The following is a 19767-nucleotide window of genomic DNA, read 5'->3' as shown; positions in this document are numbered from 1 at the left end:
GCGGAAACATTTGCAATTGCATGGAAAATATCCAGCTGTGATCACCCAAGTCACGTTTATTTTAACAAAGTGTTAATCCGACGTGCTAATTTACATCGGCTGCCAATATTGTCATTTTTATGTCGATTCAATGTTGTCGGACATTGAATCGTTATTAAAAAGGAGAAATACCCAGACAACAAGATTCGTCATTTTTATCCTGATTTAACAACTGCAAACGTAAAATCAATGTAAAAATGATGGATTTTGTTGTCTAGGTGGGTTAGTTGACATCCAAGAGGAAAACACGTGTCTTCAGAGTTGAGAAATGTTTCCGTTGTGGGTTAGTGACTTCACACCCTCAATGGTGACATCATAACGGTATACTCGTAAATGACCAGGTTTTATGAAAAGCGGTATGCAGTTGAAACAATTTAGTGTCGTTAGTTGGTTCCGCAATACCGGGTTACAGTCCCGATAAAGCAGTTATTGCGTGGTACAACGATTCTATAGCAGGACGTCGCTCAGATTTCAGCAACACTAAATGATTATTTTGGCATTGTTGCAAGTTTAATTCTATTTACTTGTGCTGTCGTTATTTGTGATTTGGCCTCCAAGCACGCAGATTTGGCCGCCGAGAAGGAGCTCTCGGTAGGCCACGATGGCTGCCGGAAAAAAAACACGAGTTTTAAGGCCTGGTCTTACCGAGAAGCGGATAAGGTTCAGCAAACAGCGAGTGAAGTGCGGGATCTCTTAGAGCATTTTTCCTTTGGCATCTCTTTATCACGCAGTAATTCGCGGCCAAACGCTTATAATCTGACTCTTGTGACGTCATACCACTATTCCACAAACAAACGCAGAATTTTTGGTCGTTCCACAAGAAAGAAAAAATCGCAGCCCTGCACAAGGGACATCCAAACAGCAACTTTTCGCTACTTTAAATACTTGAAGGTTTTCTCATTGGATCACCAAGTCAACATAGTTGAAATTGATGTGTACATGAGGAATCTAACGTCTCAATTTTGCAATAGATTTCAAGATTTTCAACATTTTGGTTCAGTATTTTCATTTCTCATCAAGCCCTGCATTTGAATGGTTGGACATCGAAGACTTCCAGATGCAGCTGATCGATTTCAAAGTATCCTTATTGTGGACATCAAAATTCGTCGAATTGCGGAAATCGCTGGAAACGGTTGAAAACAAAGAAACAAGCATTTTGACGTGCTGGGAATCTTTGCCGGAGAAATTTAGCTGTCTCAAGAAGATGTCAATAGCTTTGCTATCTGCATTTGGCTCCACTTATTTGTGTGAACAAATATTTTCGCACATGAATTTTATTCTCAGTCCACATCGCAGCCGACTTACGGAAGATCATTCAGAAGCATGTGTTCTACTTAAAGTGTCCAAATATAATCCTAATACTACAGAGCTAAGCAAGAAAAAGCAAGGACAAGGACCTCATTAAAAAGTGACTCTTATGACTGCATTCGATGTTTTCCAATAAAGTTAATAAAACAAATTTGTTTCTTGTCTGTTAACTCAGTCAACTTTACTGTTTAATTTTAACATCAGATAGTTGCCAGTACAAAACCAAACATACAAAAGTGTTTGGCACGCAAGTTGTTGATATTTTGATATTATTCATAAACTGGCACACTGCATACGAAAGGTTGCCGACCCCTGATCTAGTACAATACAAAAGACGACAAAATCTTGAGTTTGTCGGAATACCAGTGAGGAAAAATGAAAATATTTGCAATATTGTTATTCAACTGGCCAGCAAGCTTGATGTTGAAGTAAAAGAAGATGAAATTATAGCAGCACATCGCCTACAACAGACGGATGCGAAACCACCTGCGGTCATCGTGCGCTTCAGCAATCGCAACGTGCGCAACCGCATCTATAAAAATCGCAAAGCTGCTCGAGACCAAATATTCCCAATAGAAGAAATGAAAGAACTAGGGGTAGGGGGTAGAAGATCAAATTCTTGAAACCAGCTTGCCTATTGCTTATTAGGACCAAAACAACATAAATAAACAAAAAAAATCGAAAAAAATTTTTTTTGCTTAGAATTCGCCATCTGCACCCCTAAAAACCCGTCGAAAACCCCGACTTCACTTAAATGAGCATACCTTTCTCATTTTTAGGGTTATTTTGGTCAATGAAGACTCTATTTTAGTTAGAATTTCCTCTAGAAACTGATTAAGTTACTTAAAATAAGAATTTCCAAAGAAAAGAGTTCAAAAAATTAAAAAAACACTTCATTTTAAATTTTTCGATGCAAAATTTTATAATTTTTTGCTAATTTCTTTGGCTATACTGCTCAAAAATTAGTAAATGACCCTAGAAATCCAAGCTATTGATAAGAAGACTTCATTCCATGCACATTTGTTGTGATTCCCCATGACTAAAACTCTTAAAATTAACATCATCATCATATAATCATCATCCCTTCCACCTTCTTTGTAAGAGTCACACTGTAGAAGCGCAGGATCGATCAAACCTTAAAGTAGTGTCAATGATTTAAAAGAAGGTTAATCAAGGAGCTATCTTTGAAAGTATCAATCCAGCACTTAAGTCATTCTTCCGTGGTAAAACTGCAATCGTTGAGGCTGGAATTGAAGCGATTCTTAACCTTGTTACTCATGACAAGTCTGCAAAGTCATCCTTAAAAGCAGATAATTATATTTGATCACATATGTGAATGAGAGAATGTAGTGAAACGCATGTTTTTATACCAGCAAAGAAGATTTGCAATAGTTGGTAAAGCTGCTGCTTCCATTATCAATGCAAAAGACATTCCGCTGATGCTTTTTGATGAAGTAGACAATACAAATCAGTTGGTTGAGGCCTGTAAGGTCTATATGGCAAGCGACCTTTTCATGACTGAACTAGAGGTCTTGGCTTTTTTCAACTACCATGTTACCTTCCCATTTCTCAACTGCATTGAATGTAGCTCCCAGAGTGATCTTCTCCAAATCCTTCCAAGCCTATACAATCACCTTTTAGAGAATCGTACCGACACATTGAGCAAATTTGAGGTGCAAATCCATGGTGTTCCACCTCCAATGATGACAACTGATCTGGCAAAAGAAATTTGTGGAATGATGTGTTTATCTGCAGCTGAAGCAATTAAACTACAATGTGGAAGAGAGTATGGCTTTGCTGATGAAGGTGAAAAGTTGAGACTAACGGATCTTTCTCAACTTGAAAGCCATGAGCTTGAAGGCCTTCCTAATGAAAATGTTGTCACTGAGAGAGATTTTTCTCACTTTGATAGAGAAGCAAGAGTTGCACATTGCAGAAACCGCAAATTCAAAGCGAAGAATATCAGAAATAACATGATTCTCTACAAATCAGAACCCAAGGAACTGTGGATAAGGTCTCTTGCAAAATTTGTGGAGCCCTTGCAGTACGTGAAGTGGCTTGGACAGATGCTCAAAAAGTGAGATTTAAGGAGAGAGTTGAGATGAAGCTGGCAATTGCTAAAGGATTTCCAAATTATCCAAACAAACTTTTGAACCACTGCAAATCATCGGGCGGGCCATGTACCTCTGTTGATGGGCTCTATGATGTCCTGCAGAAAAAGCCAGAAATCCAAAAGGATATCATCAAATACGAACTTGCCTATTCTGTCCATATTCACAAATTTGATAAAGCAGCAAAATCAGATTTGTTTTGGCTCAACAAAATTACTCATGAAGAAAAGTTTGAAAACTTCACCATTTTGTTGGCAGGAGATGATACCAACACATCAAGCAGTACTATTTGTGATTTGCCATCAAATGATGATGTTTTGGATGCTATGAAAGACACTGAAATAATATGCACGTCAAAGAATAGACAGAGATCTGATGTTCAAGTTAATGAACTTTGTGTTTGCGCATGGCAGAACAATACTGATCAATTTGTTTGGTACATTGGCTATGTCAAAAAGATTGAGAATGACAACCATTTGATTGATTATTTGCATCGCTCAGCAAGTTCTGATCTTAAGTGGAAATATCCAGATCATGAGGATGTTGAACTCACAGAAGTCTGTCAAATAGTTCCTTGCTCTGTAAAGGGTATTTGGGACACTTCTCCTGATGCAACAAACAAGTCATTCACATTAAAAAATGTGAAGGAAATTCGTAGTGCATCCAAAAGCACATTCAATAACAATGAAACCGCCATTCTATGATTTCGCCATTCAATGAAACCGCCATTCTATGATTGTATACGAGTAATGGATTAAAAAATGTTTAAGTCACTGTATTTACAAAAAACACCATGCAAAAACTTTAAAAATAGGAAAATTATTCACAACAATTCTTTAACAATTACATTATTCATTCAATGGGAGAGCAAATGTGAAAAAAAATTCTAAAACTTTTTTTTTTACTTTTTTTCAAAATTATTTTTTGTAAATCTATGAAAAATAGGGTATTTTTTTAGTTGTTTGGTCTAAAACATTAAATTGTGCTTAATTTATAGTTTTTGAATGGCTTCTCTGACTAATTCTAATAAGACTAGACACCTCATAGACCAATATAGCTCTAATATTGAAGAAAATAAGCCCGATTTCATAAAATTGTCAGTTTTTGGGGTTTTTGGGGGTGCAGACGCTGAATTTTGACCGAAAAAATTTAAAATAATTTTTTCCTGATTATTTGACATATTTTGGTCCCAATAAGCGATAGGCAAATGGGTTTTGAGAGGGTACCCATAAAAAGGGCCTCTACCCCCTACCCCTAAAAGAACTGTATATCAACAAAAATTTAACACAGCAACGAAAGAGGCTTTTCTGGCTCTGCAAACAAAAAGCAAAGAATACCGATATGTTTGGACAGCAAATGGACGGATATATGTGAGAAAGAGTGATGGATTCGATGCAATTATAATTAACAAAGAAGACGATCTAAAAAAGCTGTGATGGTGGGTGTAGATGGAGCTGCTTACAAGATGCAACTGCATATTTACTTTGGAAACATACCCCTCTTCATTCTGCATAATTTAAAAAAAAATTATCTGAATTGGCCAATGGGAAGCAGAAATATGGGCAGTTTTGTACTCTCCACTAGCGCAATACTGCCTCTAGTGGCCAACACATAACAATTATCTCCTTAAATGTTCATCCAATTGAAGCAAAACTGGTGTCCAACCCCCCATTTTCGAGGGTGGTGAATGCATTTTTGCTGCTAGTTTTAAAGATTCTAGCCACTAGGGGCAGAAAAGTTGCTTTTTGTTACTAAAGTTTTCTTTTATGTATTTCAGGTATTACATTAAGACTAAATTAAAAGTGAAATTAGATGTTGTTGATCTGATCATAATGGATGGCACTAGTTTAAGGGAATATATCGCCGCTTTAATTCAAGACTGACTTAAGTCCACTTTTCATGATCTTGACTTTTATGCATTTTTTCCTAATTGGACATAAGCCTAGGCTTACCATATTTTTGTGACTTCAAAACGGGACGCCCCCAAAGACCAAGACCACTTAGCTGTGATTTTTTAACTTTACATTTTCCGATATTATTACATAGGCCTACATTTAAAGCCATCCCGGCTGTCTTCATTGACTGTATTATCATCGAGAGTTCATGCGCATATTCTCTGTCTAAATATCGGTTTCAGTTCGAAAAATAGAAAGGAATTGACGTTAACGATACAAAATAATTCGAATTTAGATTTTTTCTGTAAAGCAAAAGGAAGAAAGAATAATAAAATAGCCTGCAGTTTTCAAGTCGATAAATAACTCCCAATTGCACTGAATTTACCCAACATAACTACAAGCACTTGCGAATTTACTTATCCGCCCAATCATACTTTTCTGTAGATAACACCTTCTTCAAAAAGACATTGTTCAATTTTACATTCTCGTAAAAGTTAGAGCAGGACCAATCACAATCAGTATTGATTTTACATGTGATAACGGCTTTCACGTTTTGCTCCAGCATCCTGCTTCTGCTCTCAGACCACATGCTCTTCATGATGGAAAAAATTCTTTCAACGAGTGCGGATGTTCCGGGTAAACAAAATATGAACTCCACCAGCTTTTGAAAGTTTGAAACGCGTATGCATGTTTTTTCAAATTCTCTGAACATCTCGACCCACTTTGTTCCAAAGACGCATTTTGCCAACTCTCTTCCTTAGGCTACAACGTTCAGACATGTGCCGTTTCACTAGTAGGCCTACTTATTTGTCGAAAAAAGAGTCGCTGTTGATCACCTGCTTCCCAAACATCATGTTGATCTTTTCCGCAGACTCACACACTGGCACCCAGGATATTTCTTTGTTTAGGTCGATCCAAAAATAATATGACTATATCCTATGTCAATCGCTCATCCAAAGTTACACCTAGATAGGCTAGTTTATACATTTCTTCCTTTCGATGGATCGGCCACTGATGGACAGACTAAAATTTTCTGCTATACTTTTTTTGTTGCAGATGATCATATAAGTAGTTTTATTATAATTTAATGAAAGTTTATTGGATTTCATCCACAGATCAATTTTTTCTATTTCACTATTGACATTTTTTTGGAGAGATGACAGACATTTATCTGACATATGAAAGTTTGAGTCATCAGCAAAAAGTGTAGTTGAAAAAGAAGATGCATTTGGAAGATCATTCACATAAAGAAGAAACATAATAGTATTATTCTGTTCATGGGCTTGGTCAATGGTCAATAGCAATCGCAGAGTATTCTCTGTTGGTCTTCTGAATCACAAACTTGCTCTGTGCGCAGTCGACGTGTTGGCTTCTGGCTTGATTTGTGAAGCTCTTGTTCACGTTTCTCAATGTCTACTTTTTAGTTCAGCTGTGTTGTGAGGGTTGTAAAGAGTTTAAGTGCTTAACTTATGTTTATGTTTAGCTATGTTTTATAAAGCCTTTGTTATGATAATCTTATTAAGTAAATAAAATATGTCAATATATACATACGTGATTGTGCGTTGCTATTGGTCAAGGTTAACATTGTCGTTTCGGCAGCGTCAGAAAGGAAATTTTGTGCGTTACTCTTGGCAGCTAACCAATAGTTACGCACAAAACTTTATTTCTGATGCCCGCGAAACATAATTATTTGTAATAATTGACAAACCAACAATCAGATTTTACTACAAATACTGTTTGCTCGAAAAATTTACTCTGGTGACTTTCGAGTTGGACCCCTACTTCTGTCTCTTTTTAAATACACTGAATTTGAGGGTGAACAGTAACAGGATTTTGCTGTGGCTATCATTTTTTAAGTAACATATGACCACCCTTTTTTTGCTAAAAACACTATAAAACGTTTTTTCCCCCGTTTTTGTGAAGACTTTTAATGAGAGGTACAATCTGAAATCATAAACACTGGCTAAAAATGTCACAAAAAACATTTTCAAGATAGTAAGAGATGAAAAACACCTAAATTGCTCTCAAAAACAACTTCCCTACGTCAGTCCAGGACCGGAATGGCGGCCATTTTAAATTTTGACGTCACGGGCCGCCGCTTTGAATTTTCGTTTGGTTAATTAAACTTTTGAAGTCTACATAATCTAAGGTAGATATGTGCCAATTTTCATGCTTGTGTCACCAAATGAAGTATTTTACGAGAAATCTAAAGTTATCTGCTTAACTAATGTATGTATGTACATCAAAACATCAGATTTCGACGTCAAAACATCAGACAGTTTGCTCAAAACCTCAGATCTGATGTTAAAACATCATATGTTGTAACGTGGCTTTTGTTATTGCTGTCTTTTGTGACGTAATCTCGAGCTGTGTTTGCACTTTTTGGTCAGTTTGAAAAAAAAAGAAAATAAATGAAACATTGGACTTTGGGCCTTGCCAGCGCCATTGAAAACAAATTTTTTTCGGTAATTTTTTTGAAATGTATTCTTGAATGTTCAGTTTACGCATTTTAATGCTTAATTCGAGTTTGAAAATTTCACTTAGTATGCCTTTGCAGCTACACGGTGCTTTGACTCTTTAAGTGCACGTCGTTGGTCTGATGAAAGCCTTTCAGAGTGACTTCGCTGAAATTTTAAAAAAAATCCTTTTAAACCGTAGCTATAGTTCTCAAATGGCAAAGAACTATCAAGATAAAGTGATTAAGCATGACGATCGACGCTAAAACTGGTGTGTCCGCCGTGAGACTTAATTTGTCTGCCGAGATGGCTGCTCAGACCGGACACGTTTGTCCGCCGTCAACAAAAACGAAATTCGAGGCCTGAAAAACTTTGACTTTTTGATATTTCACATGAGTTAGCTGAAAAAAGAGAAGAAATTGTTGAAATATGTAACTGACTTCTTGAACACCCATTTAGCAGAGGAGACTACAAGGAGTTGGTTCTATTAACTCTTCTTTACCTTGGTGATGATAACACAAAAAAAACTTTCAAATCATTTAACAGACCTGGTGCTTTGCACAAAGCGCGGTGGATGTCTAAGCTCTTATACGCTATAAAGCTGGAATTTATTGGGATCCAAAATATGTGATAATATGAAAGGTAAGTGATCTTCAACATTAAGAAATTGTGCATTTTTGCTTCTTGGTCATATTCACCATGCTGAAGAGACCCGAAAGGTCCAAACAGCACTGTTCAGTGTCCATGGTTAATTAAGAAATTGTTTAATTAGATAAACAGCACCAAACGAACATTAAATCAGCACAGGCAAGAAAGTGTAACAACCTTACCCTTTATGCAAAATTATCTGTGTATTAGACTAACATTTGATACCGTACTGCAAGCATATTCTTATGAATAAATGATGTTATTGTTCAGGAAAAATCTTTGAAAGAGGTGAATTGTTGAAACTTCGCCGCTTTGTGAAATTTGTTGTATTTTGTTATATCCCGTGGTGGCTAACTGCTCCTGAACCATCAACTGCTCCAAAAAATGACCAACTGTTCATTCACTCCTTCCTTAATTATCAAGCAATTGATGGTGCCAATGCGGGTGTAGCTCTGAAAAGTTTTGGAAAACATATGTGGTATCTGATAGAAGAGCTTGTACTGTTGGCTGTTTTCAGTCAGAGTGTGAAAAATTCAACCAAAGAACTGATGGCACAAAAAATAATCTTAGTTAAAAATGACGGTGTTTGCACACTGCACAAAAAGGTTTGGCTCTGGATTTGGAAAACCTTGTTTCCCTGAACTCCCAGCAGACACATCCAGGGATCTCCAGGACTATATTGGAGAAGACTCTTGGTCATTTTTTAAAATCTTGAAAATTGACTCACCATTTTTAAGTGAACCTATCGAAATCTGGGATGACAATGAGACTTACAAAATTGCAAAAACAATTGTGAATAACATCAGTGTGGTTAATGACACAGCAGAGCGAGGAATCAAACTGGTCCAGGATTTTCATGAGACTGCTCTCAAGGAAGAACGATACCAAAACATTTTACAAGTAGTAGAGAATTCCCGAAAAAAATTATCAAACCAAACAAATAGAAAATGGTATTGGTATCTGACAATCTAATTACGAGTTTACTGTTTCATTACCTGTGTGACCTTCATGAGGGGAAATTCGTGTAAGGTTATTGCTGTACAATACCGTAAAACGCCCTAACTTTAGCCGTTTTTTTAATTGCTTTATCAATTATTTCAACAATAGTCCTTGAACAAACAAAAATTCTATGCTAAAAACATGAGACTGGTTTATTCTTCACAATCATGGTATTTTAAGACTGATCACAGTTTTCCAGGTCCCTTTTTTTTAAAAAAGCCTTGGGTGGCTAAAGTTAGGAATGAAATCCTAACTTTAGCCGCATAAATTAAACTGCTTTCATTAGCCATTTATGGCTGCTATCTTTAACTTTAGCCATCAGGAAAGTTTTAAAAAACATGGAACATGATTTCTACTGACACTTTAGCTGTGTTTTGCATATAATTAAGGGGGGGGGGGGTAAAAAAATTTTTTTACCCAAAGTTTACAGCAGCAACACAGAAAATGAATCACAGTTGTAAATATACTGAAAACCAATGAACAACAGACAGAAAATCAGTCAACAGTTCGTGTATGTACTTAAAATCAATCAATGGGAAGACCTAATCACCACATCGACAGCATTTCAGATTTAATTTCAAACACTCCCCTATCATTGTACGGTATAGCACATTCGCTTGAAACCTTCCCCATCATCAAATGCTGCATATTTTCTTTTATTAGACATTTTAGTTATGGTACTTACAGGTAATATAGGCATCTGAAATGTCAAGAAAGTATAAATAAAACCTTGGTTTACCATCACTGAACCATACGAATATGGATTAAGCTCATCAAATTTTAACATGGGACTCTCTGCCATATTACAAATCTTTCTAACTCACTGATTTTTTTCTGGATACTTAGAAAGTACATGAACCGGAGTCAGTTTTCCAGGGTGCATTTTTTCCGGTTTTAGCAAGTTTTAAAAATTGTTGATTAGTAGTCCCCCATATAGCTGGAGATTTCACCAAACACCTTTAAACAATTCACATAGTCCCTACTGAAGTGTAAATGCAATATGAATGTGATAAGCAAAGCAGTTCTGCTCCAGTACCCTTTGACATCACAAATCCGGTTTCGGCTAAAGTTAGGGTCCCGTCTAAAGGTAGGGCGTTTTACGGTATCTATCACAATTAGAATAGATGTTGCACTGTTCTTTCTTTGTTTGTTTTCAATGATATACATTTCAATGAGTTGCATTTTTTGAAACTTTGCATATTTGAAGTCAAGTCCAAGCGGTTACATTAGCTTAAACTTATGAAAAGCAGGTTTTCTGCCACCTAGTAGTTAGAATCTTTAAAACTAGCAGCAAAAATGAACTCACCACCCTTGAAAAATGGGGGGTTAGACACCAGTTTTGTTTCAATTGGATGAACATTTAAGGAAATAATTGTTGTTATGTGTTGGCCACTAAAGGCAGTATTGCGCTAGTGGAGAGTTCAAAACTGCCCATATTTCTGCTTCCCATTGGCCAATTCAGATAAATTTTTTTTAAATTGTGCAGAATGAAGATTGAAGAGGGGTATGTTTCTAAAGTAAATAGCCTATGCAGTTGCATATTTTAAGCAGCTCCATCCAGTGGCGATAATGTGAAGAAAATGCCGTTAGTCCCCTTAGAAAATGGCCGGGTGGGGAGGTTAAACTTTGTCCAATCAAAATGAAACTTTGCAAAAATTGTTTTCTAAGATAACCTCATATGTTAAGCAAAAAAAAGTTCAGGCTTTTTGCTAAAGGTCGGGGGCAAATGGTGCATCCTAGTGCTCAGTGTTTATAGATACAGTTATTCACGAAATCTTAATTGACAAGTTGAATCATTATGGCGTAAGGGAAAACGTTAAAAATCTTAATCATTCATATCTAACCAATAGGCAGCAATACGTACATGGCGGGGAAATCAACTCTTCTCGCTCAAATATTACTATTGGATTGGAGTTCCTCAGGGCAGTGTACTTGGCCCATTTTTGTTTTTAGTTTACATAAACGATCTTCCCGATGCAACTAATTTAAAAACTGTACTTTATGCTGATGACACAGTTCTTTATATGGCTCAAAAAACTACCAGCAACCTCCAGCCGATCATAAATAAAAAAATAAATATGCAAACTCTACACTTGGCTTGATAACAATCAGTTAACACTCAACTTGAGTAAAACTAACTACATACTCTTTAACAATAAAAAGAATAAACTCTCCAATATGCAAATTAAATTGAATGGTACAATAATTAAGGAAGTTGACCACACGCGCTACTTAGGAATCACAATAGAAAACAAACTCAACTGGAATAAACACATTGATAGCCTCTCGAAAAAACTATCCTCTTCTTCAGGCGTACTGAGTAAACTTAGAAAATTTACTTCTAGAAAAGTTCTCATCATTATTTATTATAGCATTGTTCACTCGCACCTACAATATGGAATTATCAACTGGGGATGCGCACCCACAAAATACTTGAATAGAATCCAAGTTAGACAAAATAAGATATGTAATTAAAATCGTTACAGGAGCATTTGAAATAAAAACAAAAGTACGGCCACTCTTTTAAGAAAATGAAATACTAACTGTTAATTCTACTTATAAACTAGAAATAAGCAAATTTATGTTCAAACTTTATAATAACAAACTAGCCTACCGGACAACTTCAAAACTTTCTTTACACATGTATCAGCTATCCACTCGTATAACACCCGACGCTCAAGCTCCAATTCGCTTTATACTAAACAGGCAAATACCCAATTATTTCAAAAAAGTTTAAAATGCATGGGAATCAAGGAATGGGACAGTTTACCCCAAAATATGAACAAAAAAACATGAAAAAAGGCTACAATTTTTTCAGTGAAATGTGCATAAAACACTTCTTCAATAATTAAGAGCTGTAGAAACGACATCCACTACCTGACTTTATGTCTATTGTTATTATTTTTTGTATTTCTTGCGTCTGTATCTGTATTTGTTTTTTTTTCTGTTCTTCCTTCCTTCTTCTTTTTTGTGTCCATTTGCTACAATATTTAAAAACACAATACTTTCTTTCGTATGACTATTTGAATGAGAGAGTGCAGACTCGACGACCTCCTACGCCTTCAGGGCTACGGTCTTTCGCACTCTCTCATTGGATGCACACTGTACGTTTTTGTTTTATGTACGTTTCGCATCCAAAAAAAATAAAATGACCATCCATCCATCCATGAGAAGACCAAGACTGTTACTAGTGAATCTAGTGATTAGTGACTGATTACCCTTCAACCTCTCATGTCGACAGAGCTCAAGAGGAGCCTCAGGGGGCTGTGGGACCTGCTGTTGAAGAAGCTGGACTAGCTGATGTTATAGAAGACACTACTGAAGTAGCCAACGTTACTTCAGTAACTATTCCAGATGATGTCGGGCTTTTTGGTGATGTAACTGAACATTTAGGCGAGATATGCATCAGCCTGGGAACAAGCCATTTTCGAAACTTGGCAGACAGTTATCCAGACACAAAGCACAATTACTGTGGAGTTAATCGCTTTCTAACTTACAGCATGTTCAAACAGGTTTTACCAAATGGAGAGGTAACTGATCTTGACTGGCTTGTGTATTCTCCTGCCAAAGCCTGTATTTTCTGTTTCCCATGTCTTCTATTTTCATCTGACCGTTCACATATTTCTGGCCTAGGATTTTCAGACTGGAAGAATGTGGCCAAGCACTTAAAATCTCACAAGATAAATTCGAATCATATCCAATCAATCCTGACATTATGTCGGCGAAGTGGTACAATTGGACGAGTTGATGCAGAATTGCATCAAAATATGCTGGAGCAGCGCAAGTACTGGAAAAATGTTCTATCACGTTGTGCTGCTACTATCACTTTTCTCTGTGAGAGATGTCTGGCTTTTCGAGGTAGTAATGAGATTGTTGGCTCCAGTGACAATGGACATTTTTTGGGCATCTTGGAGCTTATTGGGCGATTTGATCCATTGTTATCTCAGCACATCCGTACTCATGCCAATCACGGATGTGGTCACACTTCCTATTTGTCGAAAACAATCTGAGAAGAGCTCATTGCAATGATGGGTACACAAGTCACTGGTCTCATCAAAAATGAGACTGCAAAGCCACAGTACTTCTCAGTTTCAGTAGACTCCACTCCAGATATGACGCATACTGACCAGCTAACCATCATTCTTTGCTATGTCAATATGATGGATTACCAACCTGCAGAGCGTTTTGTGACTTTCATCAACATCTCCAGTCACACAGGGAAGAATCTTGTTGACACTTTGCTTCAGTATTTATTAGATCAGGACATCAACTTCGAAAATTGCCGTGGTCAGACATGTGACAATGCCAGCAATATGTCTGGTAAATACATTGGCAAGCAGAGAATCCTGAAAGATAAGAACTGTGTAGTGGATTATATTCCTTGCGCTGGCCACTCTTTGAATCTAGTTGGTCAGGCAGCTGTGGATTGTTGCATTGAAGCAGTCTCATTTTTTGACTTATTGCATCGCCTGTATGTATTCTTTGGAGCATTAACACATCATTGGGGTGTCCTGATGACCCATTTTGAAGAGCAACCTGCATGACTTGTACCAAAATACCCATCAGCTAACCAGTGGTCAGGTCGAGCTGATGCCACAAAAGCAATTTTAATTGGGTACCACCAGTTTCAAAGTGCTCTCCAGGAAATCTCTGGGGATGCTACTCAGAATGGCAGCATACAAAATGAAGCAGCTGCATTGGCAAAACACATGAACACCCTTGAAGTTGCTCTAATGTGCGTACTTTGGAACAATATTTTGCAGCGCTTCAATATTAGTAGCAAGTTGCTTCAAAGTTCCGCTATCGAACTGACACCAGCCATTAGTCTGCTGAAGAGCTTGGATAAATTCTTGGATGAGTGCAGAGAGAATTTTGACTGTAATGAGCAGCAGGCACGTGATCGCTGTGGCAGCAGCAATCAGCATATATGATATAAATCTGAAAGTTGGCGCGCACCAAAGCGGCAGAAGCATGTCAGTGATGGAGCTGCTACAGATGATGTGGAAGGAATGTCGGGCAAAAATTTACAATCAACACGTTTTATGTGATCATCGCCCAACTGAAGAGTGCACTACAGAAACATATCGATGCATATTCCATGGTGCTGCAGAGGTTTGGGGTTTTGAATGAGTACGACTCGATGTTGCTGTTGCATGTCTGGTTGGTGTGTATTCAAAGGATCTGTCTTCCGACTTCCCATCAGAATTTCGTCAGTTTATGTGCTGGTATAAAGACTATTATAAAGAGCAAAGACGCGATGAAACAACAGCAACAGGAAGTGCCCAGAAGATGTTTAAAATGCTGCACACTACTGGTGTTTATAATGCATTTCCGAACACTTATTTAAGTAGCACTTAGAATGTACTTGTATCTAATGGTTGCTCGGGAGAATGCTCGTTTTCACAACTGAAACAAATTAAAGACATTAAATGATCAACAATGTGTCAACAACGTCTTGATACAATGGCACTTTTGTGTATTGAAAGCGATCTACTCCATAAGATTGACATCCAAAAACTAGTTAACGCGTTTTCAATCACAAAGACGCGCATTTCTCATGGTCAAAATCATGGGAAACAATGCAAGAAGCTAAAAAATTTTGCGCTTTGAACAGGTCTAATGTTTGACCGTAATGTGCCAATGTTTACTTTCCTTTGACATCAGTGAATTGTCACTTGTCAGGCAACAATTACAGTAAAAGATTTTTTAGTATTTTTAGATTTTTTCTAAAATGTCCAAATTTCAGACTAATACTAACCGACATCTTCCAGACTATCTGGCAGCCCTGATTGCGAAATGATTTAACGAAATTCAATCAAATCACGCAAATGTCACAAAATTGAGGTTTTAATGTGAATAGTAATGGACGTTCAGTTTTTTTTATAAATTTATCATGGTAACTATGCTTGTTTTTCAAATCAATCAGACTCACTTTTGCGGATTTGAATTTTCCTTTAAATCATAGTTTATCTAATCTTCGAAATGGCCCTTTAATTCTAACAGATTGATTTGTCAGAACAACACGTTGCTACAGTCTGTTAAAATCAAGAATTCCTCTTACGACAGTGGACATAATAGCTGAAATGTTGTCGAGTGGCTGAATACCAACGCAGCACAAAACCATTTGTTTTCAAGAAAAGAAACCCTTCAGAGCTGTTAACCAGTCCCTCAGTCAGGTTGAGGTTTGTAGTAAGTGTCATTGTCAAGTAAGACTTGGATCAAGCGAGGTCCATAGCGATCAATGATATAGTTAGAGCCATCAGAAGGTACAACCACCTGCGGGAAGATACTCATTATGAAATTGAAACATACTACAACCACTAATAAGGTTAAACGAAAGTTTTTACACACCCATAACGTTGTCAAGGTTACTTAACTAGATGTTTCATAAACATTTTCAAAAGCATTAAACACTTGTTGAAAAAATGATTCCATCTCTTTCAATTAACTTCAAACTTGTTTCTAAAAATATGCATAAATGTTTGCCGTTATAGTCGTTGCTACCCATTACTTCTCTTGCACCTAGTTAGAAAAAACTATTACGCAGGATTTTATCTGGAAAGTCTATTCGAGGTATGTTACATTGTTAGCAAACTGAGTCATGTGGATCATGGTAGATAATGTCATATTAATTTTGCAATAAGAATGGATAGACGTTTGGACACATGTTACAACAATTACCGGTACACAATATACATGTTGTAATTGCATAAGATGGAGGTGGAGGTGATCAAAAGTGGAAAAAACTAACTGGAAAGGGCGAGGTACTAAGACACTTCCTCAAATGGGCGGTCAACTTAATACAGAAGCAAACAATAAGAAAACAAATCAACATTGTAGTTTTGTTATCTACAGTACCATGAAATCATTTGGCTAAGCTAACACTCACAAGTATTTCAATAAAATTTATAATTTATGTTGTGGAACCGGTTTTTGTCGCATAGGACTCATCAGCACAACTGCATCGAAACGTAAAAATTACAGTAAATTGATATCAGTACAACTAGTCCGAAACAAACGAAAATTAACATATTAAATACATAAAGGTCAAATAAAACAATGAAAACTAATAATACTACAAAAAGTGCTCAATGCTAAGCAAAACAGCAAAGCAGAGCGAATTAAATCAAATATATATAGTTACTATCTGAACCCCTAACAGCCTGTTTCACCTACAGTAAATGAGGATCATCAGAAGGACCTTGTGAATAAGTTGATAATATCTGATAAAATATATTTTTTTGCAATGTTGTCATATATTTGTATGTTTTATAACAAGAGACAGTGAAAAACTGGACTGTCATGCATTCTAAGCTTTATTACTGACTGAGTTAACTGTATGATGATTAATGAATCAACAATGTTTGATGGGTGTGCGGCGCACACACCCTGAATATACACCACTGCAATATCGCTGTAATAGGGTGATTTACTGATTAGTTGGACCCTATTGTGCACCGTCTCCTTGGCGTTCAATTTAAAAATGGTTTTCGATTTCGTCATTTACTCGCCAAACCTCCTAAGAAACTCGAGTTGCTAAGTGATCTGTTTACGACGGCCCTCCCTATTGCACATTGAGCATCGTTTAATTCGTGTCCCACAGTATTTGTAACAGCAAACATTGTTCTGTACTTTACACAAAAAAGATAGGGAAGAAAATCGAAAAATGGGGTCAAAAACGAAATTTTTTCTAAAAATATTTTTAGTTTGGGTAGATAAAATATTGTTTAGATACATCTAATTAACCTAAGAAAAAAAATTGGAGTCATTGAACTCTTCCTTCAGCTTCCTCACAGCTTCTGAAAATTTCCATTTTGCTCAATATTTTGCATTTTTGTGGGTGGTTACAGAATACATAATTGTGTTAGACATTTTGCCAACTATAAAGCGTCATTGTATTTCTCTTTATAGACCTGCCCTGAGCTGTTGCGTCATTTTTTAATAAACTTGGGTTAATTTGGTAGGAAAAAGTTACATCTTTTATTTGAATTTACGTCACTGACGAAGTTTGTAGTTAGCCCCGTGTAGTTAGCCCCGAAGTTTGTAGTTAGTCCGCCCCGATAGCTCAATTGGTTAGCGCGTGACTTCTGGAACAAAGAAGCTTCAAGATCAAGCGGCGCTGGTTTGACTCTCGGGGTGTGCGCTTGAGCAACGCACGTTAAGGACTGCTCTCCATTCAGCGGCATCTAATGGATGGAATAATTCCCCGGCAACAAGACTTCACAAATCGGAAACTTCACTCTGTCAATCTCGGTGACCAGGCCTGCGTCAGTGATTACTGATTCAAAGCCTCTACAAGTATGCGAAACTGCCAGGATTAAGCTCTGCAAGAATGCTGCTCTGCATTTCTTTCTTCTGGAGTTGCTCAGGGTTCTGTTCTTGGCCCTGTCCTGTTTTGCCTCTACATAAAACCTCTGTTTGACATCATAAAGCGACATGGGCTTTCATACCACTCATATGCTGATGATATACAATTGTATTTGTGTGTTGCTGATGAAGATTCATTGTGTTGTATTAAGTCAAAATTCCAAAAGTGTATGGTTGATATCTCAAATTAGATGTCTTATTATGATGAAACTGAATCAAGAAAAATGTGAGTTTATTGTATTTTCTCCGAAACGGTGTATTTCAAAATTTAATTACATGACCCTTACCCTGAGTAATATCAATCTTTCTTCTTCTAACTCAATTAAATTGCTTGGTGTAACATTAAATCAACATTTGTGTTTAGAAAACTTTGTCAGTTCCACTGTTAAATCTTGCTTTTTTCATCTTAGAAGTATTGGTTCCATCAGACACTTTATCAATGTTGATGCTTGTAAAACTTTAACTCATGCAGTCATGCACTTGTGACATCCAGGCTTGATTATTCAAACTCATTGTTAAATGACATTCCACATTGTATTATTTTGCGTCTTCAAAGAGTTCAGAATGCTGCTGCTCGGCTAATTACTTTAACACGTAAACGTGAGCATATCACTCCTATACTAAAATCCCTGCATAGGCTTCCAGTATTGTATCGTATTCGCTTCAAAATATGTCTATTAATTTATAAAGTTTTCCATGGTTATGCTCCGAACTATTTGGACACTTTGCTTGTTCATTATAAACCTGCCAGAACTTTGCGTTCTCAGCATCAATTGCTCTTGTGCAATCCTTCATGTAAGACACCATATGGAAATCGTACCTTCCCAGTTGTTGCTGCCAGTTGCTGGAACTGTTTGCCTATTTGTGTGAAAGAAGCTGAAAATTTAAATGAATTCAAAGCTCGCTTGAAAACGTTCTATTTCAATAAACATTATGACTGAAAGTACCGTATTAATTATCACCATTGTCATGTAGGCTACAGCGCCCAGGAGCATAGTTTGACTGTGGATGTGGCGCTATATAAATACTGTTATTATTATTATTAAGAAGCTTTCCCAGTCCGAGGATAAAAATTCAATCAATCAATCAATCAATCAAGTAAAACTCAAAATGTATTGCAATGATCGCATTGACAGAATTGATGTGATGTCAACTAGATCAGCTGATTGACATTGTCACGATTTCTTTCTATCTCTTACCAGGAAAAATACTTGGAAAGGTTCAATGACGTAGTTTAATGGGTATAACCGAAAAGCAGTCAATTAAATGGTCGGATAGATCTACCAGCAAAATGATAATGAAAATTCTTGAAGAACTTTAACGCACGGCTTCTCATATACTTGTATTCAATTACTTCAAATCTCAATCAACAATAATTTCTGCACCTTTTACCAACCCACAACTCATAACACAACTCTCATAATCAACTCATAATAATACAACTCCCATAATAATAATAATCCATCAATTCACACCACTATTTATAGCAGGTTTAAAGAAGCTTCTAGATTTTCACGTAGGAGTAGAAGGTTCTAGAAAATACGTTACATAATAAAGATTTCGCAACCACAGATCTACTGATAAACATCCTTATGACGTCATGACAAACGTCACTCGGCAATTGTGAAAAACAACAGAACATTCCAGAGTTGTTCTGAATGAATGTCCCGAATGCTCTGGAAACACATTACATAATAGAGATCTCACAATCAAAGGTTACTAGAGGACAATAACTGATGATAACCTATAGCACAAGAATTCTACAATCAAAACAGCACGCTCGATCGAGATACAAGCAGCCCGTCGCGAGACCTCGCACATTGATTGTGACAGACATCAATGTAGGGGAATACCCTAAATTTCCAAAATGACGTAACACAGTACGCAAGAAACCCGCAAGTAGTGTCAACGCGAGCTGTTTGAGACAAAACGAAAAATCGCAAC

At 36.8% G+C, this 19767-nt stretch overlaps 1 protein-coding gene across 2 annotated transcripts in view; it reads right to left on the bottom strand.

The window, feature by feature from the left end:
- Positions 1–14947: 14947 nt before the first annotated feature.
- Positions 14948–19767, bottom strand: part of LOC145768086 (TM2 domain-containing protein 1-like) — a 39681-nt gene continuing 34861 nt past the window's right edge. For both annotated transcript variants that reach the window (XM_082579552.1, XM_082579550.1), the window contains one exon: positions 14948–15732. In XM_082579552.1, the coding sequence (XP_082435678.1) occupies positions 15625–15732 (108 nt within the window). In that variant the 3' untranslated portion in view covers positions 14948–15624. The remainder of the gene's footprint in view (positions 15733–19767) is intronic.

The sequence above is a fragment of the Aplidium turbinatum genome, chromosome 4 (assembly GCF_918807975.1).
Source record: "Aplidium turbinatum chromosome 4, kaAplTurb1.1, whole genome shotgun sequence".
Taxonomy (NCBI): domain Eukaryota; kingdom Metazoa; phylum Chordata; class Ascidiacea; order Aplousobranchia; family Polyclinidae; genus Aplidium; species Aplidium turbinatum.
This window is presented reverse-complemented; position numbering and strand designations above follow the sequence as displayed.